The sequence below is a fragment of the Hordeum vulgare genome, chromosome 6H (assembly GCF_904849725.1).
Source record: "Hordeum vulgare subsp. vulgare chromosome 6H, MorexV3_pseudomolecules_assembly, whole genome shotgun sequence".
Taxonomy (NCBI): Eukaryota; Viridiplantae; Streptophyta; class Magnoliopsida; order Poales; family Poaceae; genus Hordeum; species Hordeum vulgare.
Genome location: NC_058523.1, coordinates 137,079,924 through 137,095,318, shown reverse-complemented (window position 1 = coordinate 137,095,318; position 15,395 = coordinate 137,079,924). Strand labels below are relative to the sequence as shown.

Sequence of the window (15,395 nt, the reverse complement as noted above, 5' to 3'; positions counted from 1 at the left end):
TAGTCCAAGAGACAATGTATGTTCTCATGAATTATCAAAAACACCAAGGGAGCATATGTGCTTTTAGTGTGTACGAGTGCCCAACCTTCTCCTCGTCCGCCCCATCGGTGGATGTCGGGTTCACCGGCTTCGGCTGCCCTAGGCTCACCGGTTCGACCGCATCTGGTTATGCGGGCGTCATCTATGTCGTCCTCGCCCTCTCATGCCACATCGGGCTCGTCAGGCCGACTACCGGCTCTGGCCACGACCATCATCGTCGTCTTAATCTCAGATGCTGCCACCTCACCTCCACTGAGTGATGTCCCTGACCTTGCACGCGATCGGATTGATCATCCTCCCACCCACGACCAGCCGCATCTATATTGTGCGACCGATCTAGCCTGTCGGTTGTGCGCGCCTTTGCAAGTCCTGTGAAGACTGTTACGAGTACTGCGCGCCCCTCCATCGATCGAGCATTGGGCTGCTCCTATGTCGCCCCGTGGGGCTGAAGCGCTGCAGCCTCATGGTTCTTCCTATCGCTGCACCGACTCGCGCATTGCCATAACATGCCCCCTTCGGGTCGTAGTGCCATGTAAAGCGGTCCCCGCGACCCACGAGCCGCCACTACACCGCCTTTTCGGGTTGTAGTGCTGGAACACACGTTCCCCACCGCCGCCCGAGGTCGTTCTTGAGGCTGCACCGACCCACGCATCGCTGCTACGCCGCCACGTCGGGCCGTCATGCTGCGGAACACGGTCCCTGCTGCCGCCCCCAAGGTCTTCCTGCTGTCGCCCCGACCCGCGCACTATTGTTTCGTCGCCCCTTCATGCAGTAGCACCACGACGCACGGTCCACACCGCCGTCCCTGGTACTTGTGATCTATGTTGGGTTTTCTGTGAAGATGAACAGATGATGCAATACAATATAGATAAGTATTTCCCTCGGTGAGAACAAAGTTATTGACCCAATAGGAGTAGCACGCAACCCCCATCTTCAGCGACTGCACACAAATAACCAAACAATTGCATCCAACACGGGCAAGAGGGTTGTCGATGCCCTTGGACTCGTTAGTTGCAAGCAAATGAAGTGTCTAGATGTCTGTTCATAAATCTAAATTACAAAATAAGTAAAAAATAAATAAAGACAACAAGGAAATTATAGCGTTTGTAAATTTATAAGTGAATAGACCACGGGGCCATAGAGTTCTCTAGTGGCATCTCTCTTAAAGTAGGCATACGATGGATAAACGAATTACTATTGGGCAATTGATAGAAATTGTATAGTTGTGCAATATTTATTCAAGGCAATAATCATGTGCATATAGGCATCACGTCCATAAGCAAATAGGCTGAATCCTTCCTGCACCTATTACTATTACTCCACCTATAGACCGCTATCCAACATGCATCTAGAGTATGAAGTAAAATGTGAGAATGCTTAGAGAACAATGACATGATGTAGAAAAAGAGAATCCAATTAATACAAATTAACCCATCGTTTTATCCTTAGTGGCAACAATACAAAGACGTGTATTGTCCCTTTCTATCACTGGGATATAGAGCACCACCAGATTGAACACATCACAACGCACCCCTCTCACTGAAGAAAGATTAATCTAATTGGCCAAACCAAATCAATAGATCTAAGAAATTTACGAAGCTATAATAATCATGCAAACAATAATCAAATCTTTTATCATGAATAATATGAACATAAATCCCCAATTAATCGGATCCCAACAAACGCACCACACAAAGTGATTATATCGAATAGATCATCGCGAAGATGCGGTGAACTTTGTATTGAAGAATAGAGAGATCTATGGTAGACTACTAACACATCACCATGGGAGCAGCAAGCATGATGTAAAGACCCTCTGTCATCGATCCCCTCTCCGGCAAGGCATTGGAACACGGCTCCATATGGGCACACGGCGGAACAGCGGCTTGCGACAGCGAAAAAGGTGTTTCGGGAGCTCCACTAGGGTTTTGGGGGAATATGAGAATTCATCAACCAGAGAACGAGTTCGGGAGAGACACCGGGGGGCTGATCTAAGAGGGCACGACCACCCCCCGTGGCACACTCTATTGGCTCGTGGGGCCCTCGTGTCTCCTCTGGCCTTCTCCTGAACCTTCGAGGTCTTCTTTTTGTACAGAAATAATCGTCCAAAAGTTGCAATTCTATTCGGACTCCGTTTGGTACTGTAAACCTAAAAAGCCCAAAACCTGCAGAAAACAGCAACTAGCACTTGTCACTGGGTTAATAGGTTAGTGGTCAAAATTAATATGAATTGGCAAATAAATGCCCAAAAAGTATCTTAAAATTATAATATTATAGCATGGAAAAATCAAAAATCATAGAAACGTTGGAGATTCAGTCCCCCGCGCATCGACTTCTTGTGGTATGCGTCACGCCTCCTCCCTCCGCACGGGAATACCATCGTGTGTGCGAGTCTTTGTCACATTGTCGGGTTCTTCCTCGTCTACTTCAAGCATTGTCGCTGCGCTCCTAACCAACATAGGCCGCCGCAGTCAAGCCACGACCGCCTCTCTTCTTCGGCGTTGATGTAGCTCGCTCACCCGAGTTGTGCCGCCCGTCCATCCCCTTCATTTCCGTCCAACGCTAGCTCATCACTAGCGTCGACGTCGTCCACCCCGACTATTTCATCTACTCCGACCACTGCGAGCGACATCCCCACCCTCGCCGATTTGCGCCGCAATCGTCGACGAGTCCTTCTCTACTAGCCTTCTCAACATGGTGTACCAGTTTGTGCAAGTCCCCATCTATGCATGTCTGGTGCTGACAAAACCAACGTGTGCCTTTGTCCGAGTGTGTTCTTAGTCCTGGCAAAACTGGAACGACGCATCGTGAACATCACCTTCATCCGCCTACACATGCCCGGTGCTGGAAACACCGATGTTTGCCTTGTCCACGAAGTGTCCCCGGTCATGGCAAACCCACCACGACGCGTCGTCAACTACATCTTCATTCCGGCTCACCGCTACTTCAACACCATTGTGCTCATGACTAACTCAGCGCCTCCTTGCGCCCGCGGCTCCATGACAACTACCTCGACATCGATCACCGCGTTCTTCGCGTGGCTACCTCGACTAAGGCTACACCACCCTATGGTGTACCAGTTTGTGCAAGGCCCTCGCCGATTTGCACCGCAATCGTCGACGAGTCCTTCTCTTCTAGCCTTCTCGACATGGTGTACCAGTTTGTGCAAGTCCCCATCTATGCATGCCCGGTGCTGACAACACCAACGCGTGCGTTTGTCCCCGGTGGCAAAACTGGAACGACGCATCGTCAACATCGCCTTCATCCGTCTACACATGCCCGGTGCTGGAAACACCGATGTGTGCCTTGTCCATGAAGTGTCCCCGATCTTGGCAAACCCACCGCGACGTGTCATCAACTACGTCTTCATTCCGGCTCACCATTACTTCAACACCATTGTGTTCATGACTAACTCGGTGGCTCCATGCGTCCGCGGCTCCACAACGACTTCCTCGACATCGATCACCGCGTTCTTCGCATGGCTACCTTGACTAAGGCTACACCATCCTACTCTCTCGGCTACCTCGACATCAGGACAAAGGGCCTCCTTGCTTGAGCAACCTCGTCGATTTTTCACTCCAGCCACAACTTCCGTGATGCATCGACCGTTACGACTGTGGGGATGACCGTCCGCTTAGCTTCGCAATATTCTCGAGTCTCACCGTCTGCGTTGTTATTGTTGTGACGGGGGAGGGGGTGTTGAGTAACGTGATTATTAAAAAGTATAGGATAAATTATTATTTGTTTACTTGTGGACATCGAAAGTAGCTTATCTGTACTATAAAAGGCACGAGAAGGCAGATCCAACTAAGAATATTAGTTGTTGGATTACTAATCTAATGGTCATGAATCATCGTTAACGAAATAGTCTGTTAACGAAATAGGTTCGCTAACGTAACGTAGCTTCGTCTAATAATCACGCTCCCTCTCAAGACTCTCAACCGCCCACGCTGCCCACGCCCGCACCGCTCGCCCCTCCGCCCTCGCTGCCCGCCGCCCGCCCCTCTGCCGGACGCGCCGCTCGGCCCCGACGCTTGCCCCTCCGCCAACCCCTCCACCCGTGCCGCCTTCCCCCAGCGCCTCCCCCATGAACCGTGTGGCCTGGGCATGGCTGAGAGGGCCGGAGCATGGCCGGGCATGGCGAAGCGGACGACCGGAGCGTGGCCGGGCGTGCCGAAGCGGACGGCCGGCGGGAGGCCAGCAGGCAGGGCGGCGCGACGACGCGGACGGCCGGGCGCATGGGGGGCGGACGGAGCTGGCCAGGGTGTTGCCCACGACGCAGACTCGACCTGCGGCGGCCTTACACGGCTTGCGGTGGCGCGGTCGACGAGGACCTGCTGGATCTCGGCAGATTAGGTGGACAATGGCGCGAGAGAAAGGGAGGAAGGGAAAGAAAGGGAGGAAGGAGATGGGAGGCTGGAGGGAGGGAGAAGAGAACGGTGAGGTGCGACGGTGGTCATGCTGCTGCTGTTCGCCGGAGGCTCGCCGGCCATCGGTGCGAGGTGGAGCTCGGGCGCAGAGGTGACGGGATCGAGGGAGCTCTCCTCCCTCGCGGCTGGAGGTGCTCGGGGTCAACCAACGTCGTCGCCTTTGTTGGCCTCCTGGGCTCTCTGCATCTTCGTCATCCCCTGCTTCTCCAACGGACACAGCGGCCGTGATAGCCAGAGTAGAGCAAAGCCGGCGCCTACGCACAGCGACCGCCTCGTTCTTCCCCACGGCTGCCAACGGCCGGAGCTTCGGCCCGTCCATGATTCGTGCTCAGGTGAAGCTGCAATCTCCTCCTTTTTTTCCAGAATCAATGAAAGGCACACGAATTTGGGACTGTAGGTTCAGTGTGTGTTCCTTACTGTAACATGTTCATTACTGTAACTTTTTACTCCAAAGTTCAGAATTTTGGAATAGGTCATGATGTTTCCTGATCAATGATTTGCTATAGAAAAGGTGCAGTAGAAGTACTCTTTGACATTTTGAAGGACCATGGAGAACTGTTCTCTCAGAACTTTTGGACCAATTTCTTTGGATATGTTATTTATCCTCTATTTAATGGTGAAATCTGTACAGCCAATGGTCAAAGTGATAGCACTGAGGACAATTCGTGGAATTTTGAAACTAAAGCAGTGGCTGTGAAATGTTTAGCGGATCTGTATGTTACATTTTTTGATGTAATGCAGCCAGAACTCACTAGAGTTACCTCTGTTGTTACCAGTTTTATCAGAAGCGCTTGTAGACAAACTGCTAGCACTGGTATGCCTGTTTTTCAGCGTTTAACAGAAGGGCTTGCAAGCAAACTCTCTAAGGACGAATGGAAAGAGATCTTATTATGCTTTAAAGAATCAGCAGCACACACATTGGTTGTTTTCGAAAAATAGTTAAGATGATGCAAAATATTGAAATTCCAGAAAGAAACGAGTCTTACTGTGAAGCAGAGAAATATTCATACCCTGAAATATACAATGAGGATGAAGAGGAAGCTAATGTGTAAACATCGTCTTATGCTATTGTCAAGATGAAGAACCATATGTCTCTGCAACTCTTAATTGTTCAGGTACTTCAAACCTTGTGCCAGTTTAATTTGATGCTGATCGTTTGTATATCATGTCTTTCTTTGTAAATTTTGTTCAATACTCTGCTTTGCTTTGCACACCCAAATAAAATAGGAATTACAACAAAGAAATTACAACAAGTTTGTCTTCATGATTTGTGTTCGACATGCCAATAAGATCACACTCACCATTCTGTGGCTTCTCTCCAGGGAATCATTAAGTTGCTTGGTGGTCTAGAGAGGGACTGCTTTATGAGGAATTTGCCCCTCTTTTTCCCCTTATTAGCTAATCTCGTTCGCTGCGAGCATAGATCTAGAGAGGTTCAGGTTGCACTGTATGATATCTTTCAGTCATCAGTAGGACCTATAATTTCCGTATAGCATATATTGATGCTCAACAACTGTACAATTTTGTCACTTCATCTTGGTAGGGTAACTTGGTTGATGGTTAAATAGAAATATGGAATAAGAAAAAGATTACAGCTTGACAGTGCCGTAAATGATTCAAACCTGTTCCTCCAGCATTCTGGTGTTGAAGGTAAAACCTCTTCCTGTTTCTTGGCACACCAACTTATTTTCAAGCATAGCGCAGGATATTAATATAGTTTTGTCAGTGTTGCAGCGTCATTTAAAATGGACTCAGATACCTGGAGGGAGGAGACCTTTTGAAGGGCATTTGCCCTTCTTTCCTAACATTAATTTCGAAATGTTGTAAATGTTGCGAACTGTGTAAATGTTCAGAAAGGTTGTGACCGTGTAAATGTTCAGAAATGTTGTGACATGTTCATACTGAATTAGTAATTCAGAAATGTTCAGTGTAGAAATTCAGAATGTTTTAGACAAAATGTGTCTCCTAGATTTTGGATTCATGGTGTTTTTTAAAAGAGCATGCCTCTCCGACTGAAATTTTTTGGACACTTTCCAAGATTTTTTTGTTTGCTGCAAACAGTTTTCAAGTGCTAAAGATTATTGTCTTACTAAAGATTATCTTGTTAAGGATTATTAGCAAGATTCTTGTTTGCTCTAACTGAATCATTTGATCTGAGTAGGAAAAAGATCTGAGGCCACTGAGAACAGTGATACTTCGGCTGATCATTACTGGAATAAAATCAAACTGATCACTATTATTATCTAATCAAGCTGATCACTACAGAATTTCATGTATAGTACCAACAATTTGCTGAAGCTAGCAGCAACAAGTTAGAGAGAGAGAGAGAGAGGGAGAGAGGGAGAGAAGTAGGAGTGCAATGGTAGGCTGGCAGGGGAGCAGATGGCAGTGCTCTTTCAAGTACTGTTTGTCAGTTGGAAAGAGATCGCCAACCAAAATTCAGAGTTGGGACTTGGGAGTATCTACCATAATAAATTCGCAGTTCCTCACTTAGATAACTGAAACATCCTCAAGCCCCTGTTCTTATTCTTATTCTTCAATCTTATTTACACACTTAATTTTTTTCCTTCTCTTACTGTCAAAATTCTGAATTGGGAGTAGTTGTTGTTGATTCAGTTTACTGCATTACCTTGAACGTTTCAGTTTACTTGAAACTCCTTTGTCTGCTTGAAACAACATTGAGAAAATGACGTTGATTCAGTTTATTGTAGTACCTTGAACATTTCCTGTTTACTGCAGTATCTTGAACATTTTCAGTTTATTGACATGGTGTTCAAGATTGTTTGCTCTAATCCTTGCTGCTTATGTGGGGGACTGTTGTGCTATGGCTCATGTATGTTCACAACAAGCCTAAGGATAATTATTGATCAATTGTGCATCTTGTTTCACAGATAATAAACTGACTCAATTCTTCATTTGCAGGACAATGAGCCAGATGTGGTTGCAGATTCTGGCGCAACCATTGTTGTTCCTATATCAGCGCAACACAAAATCAATGTGAGAATTCATCTCCAAGGCACACCTATGGCGAGCACTTTTAACTTCTCTCAGAATTGCACTGATGTTTGCACCTTAATTATGTCGAGGGATTGATTTTCACTTTGGAGAATTCTGATTGTATCCAATATCATTGAAAAATATGGAGTAATTGATTGTTTCCAAAATCGTCTGATTGTTTCCAATATTATAGTGCAAAGATCCAGTCCAAAAATAATGATTGTTTCCAAAAATTGATTGATTGACTGTTTGGTTGTTTCCAAAAACTAGCAGATCATCATGATTAGTTTCCAGATTTACTGTGCGATTGTTTCCAAAAACTGGTAGATCATGACCAATTAACATTGTGCCATTGAAAGGAGTAACTACCATAACAAATTTGCAGGAGCAACAGAAACAGTGGCGGGGGCGCGGGGAAGGAGCTCGGTGACCAGCAGTGGCGATTCCACCAGCGCGGTGACCAGCTCGGGCTTGGTGGCGATTCCACCAGCGACGGGGAAGGAGCCGCAAGCACCCTGAACACCAGTTGCTGCACCCTGGCTGGGGACTTTCCCAACTCTTGTACCGGAGTGGGCGGCAGCGGGGAAGGAGCAGCGGCTGCCCGGGGTACTTTGGGCGGACGCGGCGGCAAAGAACCACTCTGGGTCGTCAGAATTGATGACGGAGTGGGCCGACGGGTCCCACGGCTCCACCGCCGCAACTACATGTCCGAGATCATCGGGGAAGGGGATGGGGATGGGGAGGAGGACAAAATAGAGGGGGCGGGGGGTGTTATTCGCAGAGACGGCAAGGCAAGGCGCATGGGCGGCGCATGTCGGCGGCGGCACGTTGGGCTCTACGATAGCTGCCGGCGGTGGACGGAGTTGGTTCCTGCTGGGGGCGAAGCTAAAAGGAAGAAGAAGTAGAGAGGGGGTGGGGTGGTTGATTAGGAAGGGATTTTAAATCACAAGGTTGTTTTTGGAAAACTACAAATGAACTAAGCGTCGGACAAGCTTTTCCGGACGGAGGGGGTAATACATTGATCAAGATGTCCAAATCGACTATGGGGAGTTCGTCGCAATGGTGAAGAAGGGGGGTCATCGGGAACGGAAGGGTGATTATCAATCTCCATGAGCAGACGACCTCAGCTAGCCTGATGGTTCCTCCCTCGTTGATTACGGTTGTACCAATTACCTATCAGTACTTGAGGTTTAGTCGGTCTAGATTATAATTGAAGAAAACTGGAAGATCAATCATATTGTACTTGAATACAAGCTAGCGCCAAACATTATTTATTTACTATGCATGACATAGGATGTGAAGAGCGAGTAATTGTTGTGGTACCAGCAATAACGCATGTTGCTTTAAGTATACAAGTATATCCTTTCATTGAATATTCATATACAGTACACTGTATTTGTTCGCATTGTATTATAGATGATATTTATAATTTGAAATCCAAGTCGTTATCCATGTTGTTTGTGTAAAGTAATCAAGATGATGATTAGGGGCTATCAGCATGTGTAAAAAACTGGGGATTACGTCACCACATATAAAAATATTTGATTGACATCATGAATAGCAAGATGAATAACAATGTGTAGTAATATTTTCATTAGTTGATCCATATATTTGGATAGAAAAGTTATTTGTTAACTTTGTATCATTTTTATGTGTAAGCTAATAATTACGAACTTTGGATTTACCTGCAATTTCCTAGAAGTATTATGTACTTTTTAAAGAAATTGTTTGTGAAGTATAGTCTTTGAAGAAAAATAAAATATGGTTGTACTAAAAAAATCGTGAAGTTTTGCCATCTTGTGGAATGATAGACAATAGGCTTCCGGTAAAAAAATAGGACAGGGGCAGTCGTAACTAAAAATGAGGATAGGACAAGTTGGTAGCTGAAGGTAGTATAAGGGCGTGTTTGGTAGCCTGCATGGAGAGTGTATGAGCCCAAAAGTTCCTACCCGACCCACTTTTCGCTGTTTGGTAGGGTGTATGGGCTGAGGAGAGCATGCATCAACTGATGCAAAAAAGGGCCTCAGCATAGCTGAGCCCAGCACCCCCTCGGAGGCGAGCTGAGGAGAGCTATGCTGAGCCCATGCACCCTCGCCCCGCCTCGCCCTCACCCCGTCGCTCCCTGGCTGCCTCACCCTCGCCCTCCCGCGCCCCTCCCGAGCTCCGGCAGCCTCGCCCGAGCCCCCCCCCCCCCGCGCGCGCCTCGTCCGAGCTCCGGCGGCCTCGCTCGAGCTCCGACGGCCTCGTCCGAGCCCCGCTGCGCCTCGCCCGAGCTCCAGCGGCCTCGCTCGAGCCCCGCCCGAGCCCCCGCGGCCTCGCCCACTCTCCTTCTCCTCGATCTCCACAGCATGGCGTTCTTTGCATCTGGATCGGGTCGCGACGCGGCGTGGGGCTACGGATCCGGTCGCTAGGCAGCGTGGGGCTACGGATCCGGTCGAGGTCACGGTGGTGGAGGAGCCTTCCGAGCCCCGTCGCCGCCTCCGCCCCCTCCCCCCGTTCCTTCACCTCCCTTCTCTTCCTCCCTCGCAATGCACCTCTTCCTCCTCCCTCTTCCTACCAAACACAGTCTCATCCAAACATGTCACAACACATACATGACCATCAAACAACTGAAGATGAATGTATTTATCATGTCTATACTTAGCATGCATCAACAGGGAACAACTATGCTAGGGTGAGAACAGCTGCCAAACACACCCTAAGTGTATAACTATGAGTGGGGCGTTTTGGAGCACGGGCTCCATGGAGCCCTGTTTTTGAAAATCTCAAAATTCATCAAAATTCATATTTTTACATTTCAAAAATATATGAATATACATGAAGGCATAACACACACGTGTGGAATTTTTTAGAACAAAATACGTTGAAACGAGGTCTGTGTAAAAAAGACAATTTTTTGATTTTTTTAACACATGATACTATTCATACCAAAAGTTCATAAATTTGTTCTTTTTGCACAGATCGAATCTTAAGGTATTTCATACTGAATTTTTGCACACATATACATTTCATCCTTGTATACTTGCATATTTTTTTAGATTTTTTTGAAACAGAAATTTTGAATTTTGAATTTTTCAAAAACAAAGAGCTCCAATAGGCATTTCCGTATAACTATGAGTTATCATCATTTTTATTCAATAGGATTGGCATTGGGGTTATATAGGAGACTATGTTGTGCCTTCTTAAATAAACTCACATAATTAAATCTTTCATGCTAATTAACATTGCTTTCATATAGAATTGTTGACACATGTAATGTGAATATTCTTTCTTTTAAATATATGTTAAGGAGGGTCTTCTACTGATTTAACTTTTTTGATGAGGATAAGTATGTGTTGTTTATTATGTAATGTTGTTAGATGTCTAGATGCCTTGGTACAACTCTCAAACATGATTAAGGGATATCAGTCTATTTTCCTATGGGTTGGGTGATAATAGACGTGCATTGCACGTACACGTTTACTAGTCTATTAGAAGAAAATATTATTTTTCGCTAGTTCAGTACTCATATAGAAGTACTGGCCTTAGTGAATGTAACCAGCCACAAGTGCAACCTAATGCAATTCATCATACATGCTAATCTCGCTTGAAACCTTCTCCTCTTAGCTTCTCCCAGCTCCGTGTAAGCGATCTTCTTGCCGGCAGCATTGATCGTCGCGAGCGGCACAAGCGCGGATTGGCGTGGCGGCGACGGCGGCGGTGGGGCAGAGCGTTTCTTTCCAACTGCTTCCTTCGCAGCGTTTGCCGGCTTAACTGCGGCGGCGCCGTTTGAGATGGCAGGGATCAGCGCGGATCGACACGGTGGCAGAGGGGCGGAGGACTTCTCGGGAACTCCCCCGCTCGCTACGTCAGAAACCTTCACGGTGGACGAGGTCAGGATCCTCATCGTCCGCGGAACCGGTCGCCTCATCGGAGCTTCTCCCATGTCCAAGTAGTAGATCTTCTTGCCGGCAGCATTGGTGGTGGCGGGCCGGTGCGGCTGTGGCTGGGGCCGCATCGGAGCATAGCGCTTGTTTGCTACCTCTTCCTTCGTAGTGTTGGGCCGATTCATGGCGACGGTGTCGTTGGACATGGAAGAGATCAGCACCGATTGGCGTGGCGACGGCGAAGACGACGCGGAGGACTTCCTTGCAACTCTCTCCGACGCGAAGGACACATATCCTGCGGCGCTCGAGATCAAAACTGATCTGGTCGTGCAATGCCGAGGAAGAGCTCTGCGCCATGAGAGCGAGCGTGCTGATGGTTGCGGAGGAACGAGACGAGGGCTGATCGGCGATGGTGTTGCGAGTTGCAGCTCGTGACTTCTGAGTGCCCTGAAGGGGCCAGCCCTAGGTATCCAGGGAAGGTTGGTGAGGGGGAGTTGGACTCAAACAGGGATATGTGTGCATGTCAAGCACTGCGTGTACTACTCGGATAGCAAAGCCTCATCTTGGAGACTTGGAGCGATGCATATGTTGTTCGTGGCGTTCGGCCGGAGTGCGCCGCAAGTCGTTGGCTTAGATTAGGCCCAATACAGTGGCCGCGTGACCCAGATGAACCAGCGACTGACCGGAGGTCTATCGGCCGTTCTGTGCGGCAAATTGCGGTCCGCACTCACAAGCAGATAACCGACTAGGTCGGCCCAAGTTAGAGACCAGCAGCGAGTGGGTACTGTAGCGCGATTCTCCAGACCTAAAAAAATGATCATGTTATACCACCTGGATATCGGGCAAGAAATGAATGCGCAAACATTTTTTCAAAATTGGAATATATTTTAAATTGCAATTTCTTTAGAAAACAGCACTTTTTAAAAAATTGGGGATTTTTTTTGAAAACACAATACATATTTTCGAAAAAAGAAACATTTTTTGAAATTTCAAAAGAAAATTCAGAACATCGATTTTTTATTGAAAAGTAGAACGTGGATTCTGGAACAACATTTGAAAATGCGAACATTTATTCAAATATGCAAACAATAATTGAAACGGAAACATTTTTTAAACTCCTGAACCAAATAATAGGACATGATTTTTTTGAAATTTGTGAACATATTTTAAGGATTTTTGTGAACATTATTCTTTTAAACTCAAACATTTATGAAAATGGGAACATTTTTGAGAATACTGAAAAATGTTTTTGAAAATCTGGCTAGAAATGAATACACAAACATTTTTCAAAATGGGAATATCTTCTAAGTTGCAATTTCCTTAGATAACACCATTTTTTTGAAATTATGGAACACAATTTGGCAATACAATACATTTTTTCCACGACGGCAACATTTTTCGAAATTTCAAAACATATTGGAACATGAATTTTTTTTGGATAATAGAACGTGGTTTTGAGACTCTGAAGCAAAATTTGAAAACACGAACATTGTTTGGACTATGCAAACAATTATTGAAACGGGAACATTTTTTTAAACTCCTGAACAAATTTTGAAATATCTGAACAATTTTTAAAAATAAGAACATTTTCTGAATCTTCCAAACAAAATTTGGAAACACAAAAATTCTTTAAAACTAGCAAAAAAGTTTTGAAACGCTATTATTTGTGTAAATCCACAATTTTTTCTATAGAAGTTGTGAACAATTTGAACAAAAATATAAGGAAAATAAAATTGAAATAAAAACATTAGTAAAAAAATCAACAAAAAACGTTGATCTTCTATAATATTCGTGAAAGCGAAAAAAACAGGTTGGAATCTTCCAGAATGTTCCTGAAAACGGATGACTAGAGCTGATCAGAAGGCGATGGAGCGTCGAGCAAAGATGGTGAAGAGCAATGCATTAAGCATGATGCGGATTTGTGCAGCCCTCAAGAATATCAACTAATGATGGTAGATGCATGGCTTAGTTCTTCTGTTTTGGCCCCTGCGTGGGTGATTGGTCGACTCGGTGGTGGGTCTACCTGTATCCTGTAGTTGTGTAAGAGTTTTTCCCCTGGCTTTGTTGGTTAGGTTAGCTGGTGTGTTTTATGGTGTTTCTGGGTTTTCGTCCTGCGGTAGGCTGCTCGTTGACGAGTGCATATGGTGGATTTTCCAGAAATGCTTTGAACTCGCTCCCCTTTGTGGTTTCCTTTGTTGTTCGGAACTTTGTATTTTCATTATGTTAAGTAATGGAAAGAGGCACGCCCGGTTAAAAAATGACGCATGCTTCCGATCTATCATCTCCCTCGCCAAGCTGCAGCGACGCACCCCGGTCGATCCTCCCCTTCCCTTGTTCCCGACAGGTCGGACATGTATCTCTCATGCACGAAAGGTGTTGTTTGATTTGGAAGTGATGTTGCCATGTGGGTCAGGAACTTAGGACCGAGCAAGGAAAGAGAGTACGAGGGGCATGAATGAGGTGAAGAATGAGGTGAGGTGATGTCGCTTGAGGTTCTTCCAAGGGGCAGGTGAGCAGAGGATGAAAATAACAAAGAAGAAGATAAGTGAGGAATCAAGCAAGACCGCCACACCTTGTTGTTGTTCTGGTGGGAGGAGGGGTTCGAAATTGAGTCCAGCGATGACGCACTATGGAGGAGAGGCTCCTCACATCGATGATCCACACCAAGCTAAGCGTGTCGACGACGTTAACCCGCCACCTCTCTGAGGTGCCCTGCCAGTGCCGCTTAGTTCGTATCCTCGGCATGTGTGTTGCTCCTGCGTCCGCTGACTTTGTTACCATCCATCCTTATGCTAGTTGACTAATCTATTACTTGGTCACAGGTTGATCACTTAGATTCATTGATTTCCTTGCATGTTTCTAATCAACAAGTTAATCGGTCATTAAATTAATTAATTGGTAGATTTATTAATATATCGGCTATTTGATGAACTTGCGAGTAGGAATTAAACGACAAGTTAACTGATTAATCGTATGACTTCTTGAACTTCGAACATCTTATAATTTGATATGAATGGAGTATTTGTCGGTCGGTTGAGAGATAGGAAAACTGGGGTTTTCGGGAAGTTAATGATTTGACACTTTCTGAATGTTTGCATCAAGTTTTCTTATTCCCTCCGTCACAGTTTAGAAGGATGCATGTGTACCTAGGTCGTTAATTTAACTTATATAAAATATATTATTTAACATAAAAATTATATCATAAGAAAATAGAACATCTAAAGTTTCTAATGATATATTTTTTGTAATATGTTGAAATTAGTGTTGGGCTTTAGGCCCATAAGAGAAATTCAGAAATCTCCAAGGGCACATGTAGGTGGTGGCATGACAAGGTAGTGGTGGGAAGTTTAGTCCCACCCCGCTAGTGGAGAAAAAGTTGGACCCCTTTATACGGGTCTCTCTTCTACATGCTATTGGAGAGTGAGAAGAGAAGAGGCCCTCGCGCACTCCTCCTCCGTCGCCCGCCTCGTCACGACGCGTCGCGGGTTGCGGAAATGAGCCGAGCCGAGCTCATACCTGTGCGCTTTTTTTTGCCGGTCAGGAACGGAGAGATCGACAATGAAAGCAGAATTAACAGCATTAGACACTTCTGGTGTCGAAGCAGAATTTCTTCAAGATCTTTTGATGGACTTACTTGTGGTTAAGAAGCCGGTTCCGGCTATCCTTATGAACTGCGATAATCTATCAGTTATTGTCAAAGTGAAGAGTTCAAAGGACAATATGAAGTCCAACAAACATATAAGAATGAGATTGAAGTCTGTCAGACGTTTGAGAAACTCCGGAGTGATAGCATTGGATTACATCCAAACGGCTAAGAATCTGGAAGATCCCTTTACTAAAGGGCTATCACGTGTTGTGATAGATAGTGCATCGAGGGAGATGGGTATGAGACCCACATGAGTTGCCATGGCAGTAACCCAACCTATATGATCGGAGATCCCGTGAAGTAGGACCTGGGAAAACAAGTCGGTGGTGAACTGAGGAGAGTAACTTTACTAACCCACTCCGTTGGAGATGCAATGCTCTCGGATACTCTATGGTAGGATGCTATTGTCTTAATGTG

The 15,395-nt window shown here is 45.9% G+C and overlaps 1 protein-coding gene across 4 annotated transcripts; it reads left to right on the top strand.

Annotated features, from left to right (window-relative positions):
- The first annotated feature begins 4,042 nt into the window (after positions 1-4,042).
- LOC123404243 lies at positions 4,043-8,849 on the top strand. 4 transcript variants are annotated; one of them, XM_045098159.1, is made up of 4 exons: positions 4,043-4,801; positions 5,246-7,302; positions 7,392-7,466; positions 7,852-8,849. In XM_045098159.1, exons 2-4 carry the CDS (start codon positions 7,274-7,276, stop codon positions 8,369-8,371), a joined length of 624 nt encoding a protein of 207 aa, XP_044954094.1. In that variant the 5' UTR covers positions 4,043-4,801; positions 5,246-7,273; the 3' UTR covers positions 8,372-8,849. The 4 variants fall into 4 exon arrangements, with proteins under 4 accessions (XP_044954094.1, XP_044954095.1, XP_044954093.1 ...); XM_045098160.1 differs by having other exon boundaries at positions 4,043-6,119; positions 6,204-7,302; XM_045098158.1 differs by having other exon boundaries at positions 4,044-5,584; positions 5,792-7,302.
- The last annotated feature ends 6,546 nt before the right edge of the window (positions 8,850-15,395 follow it).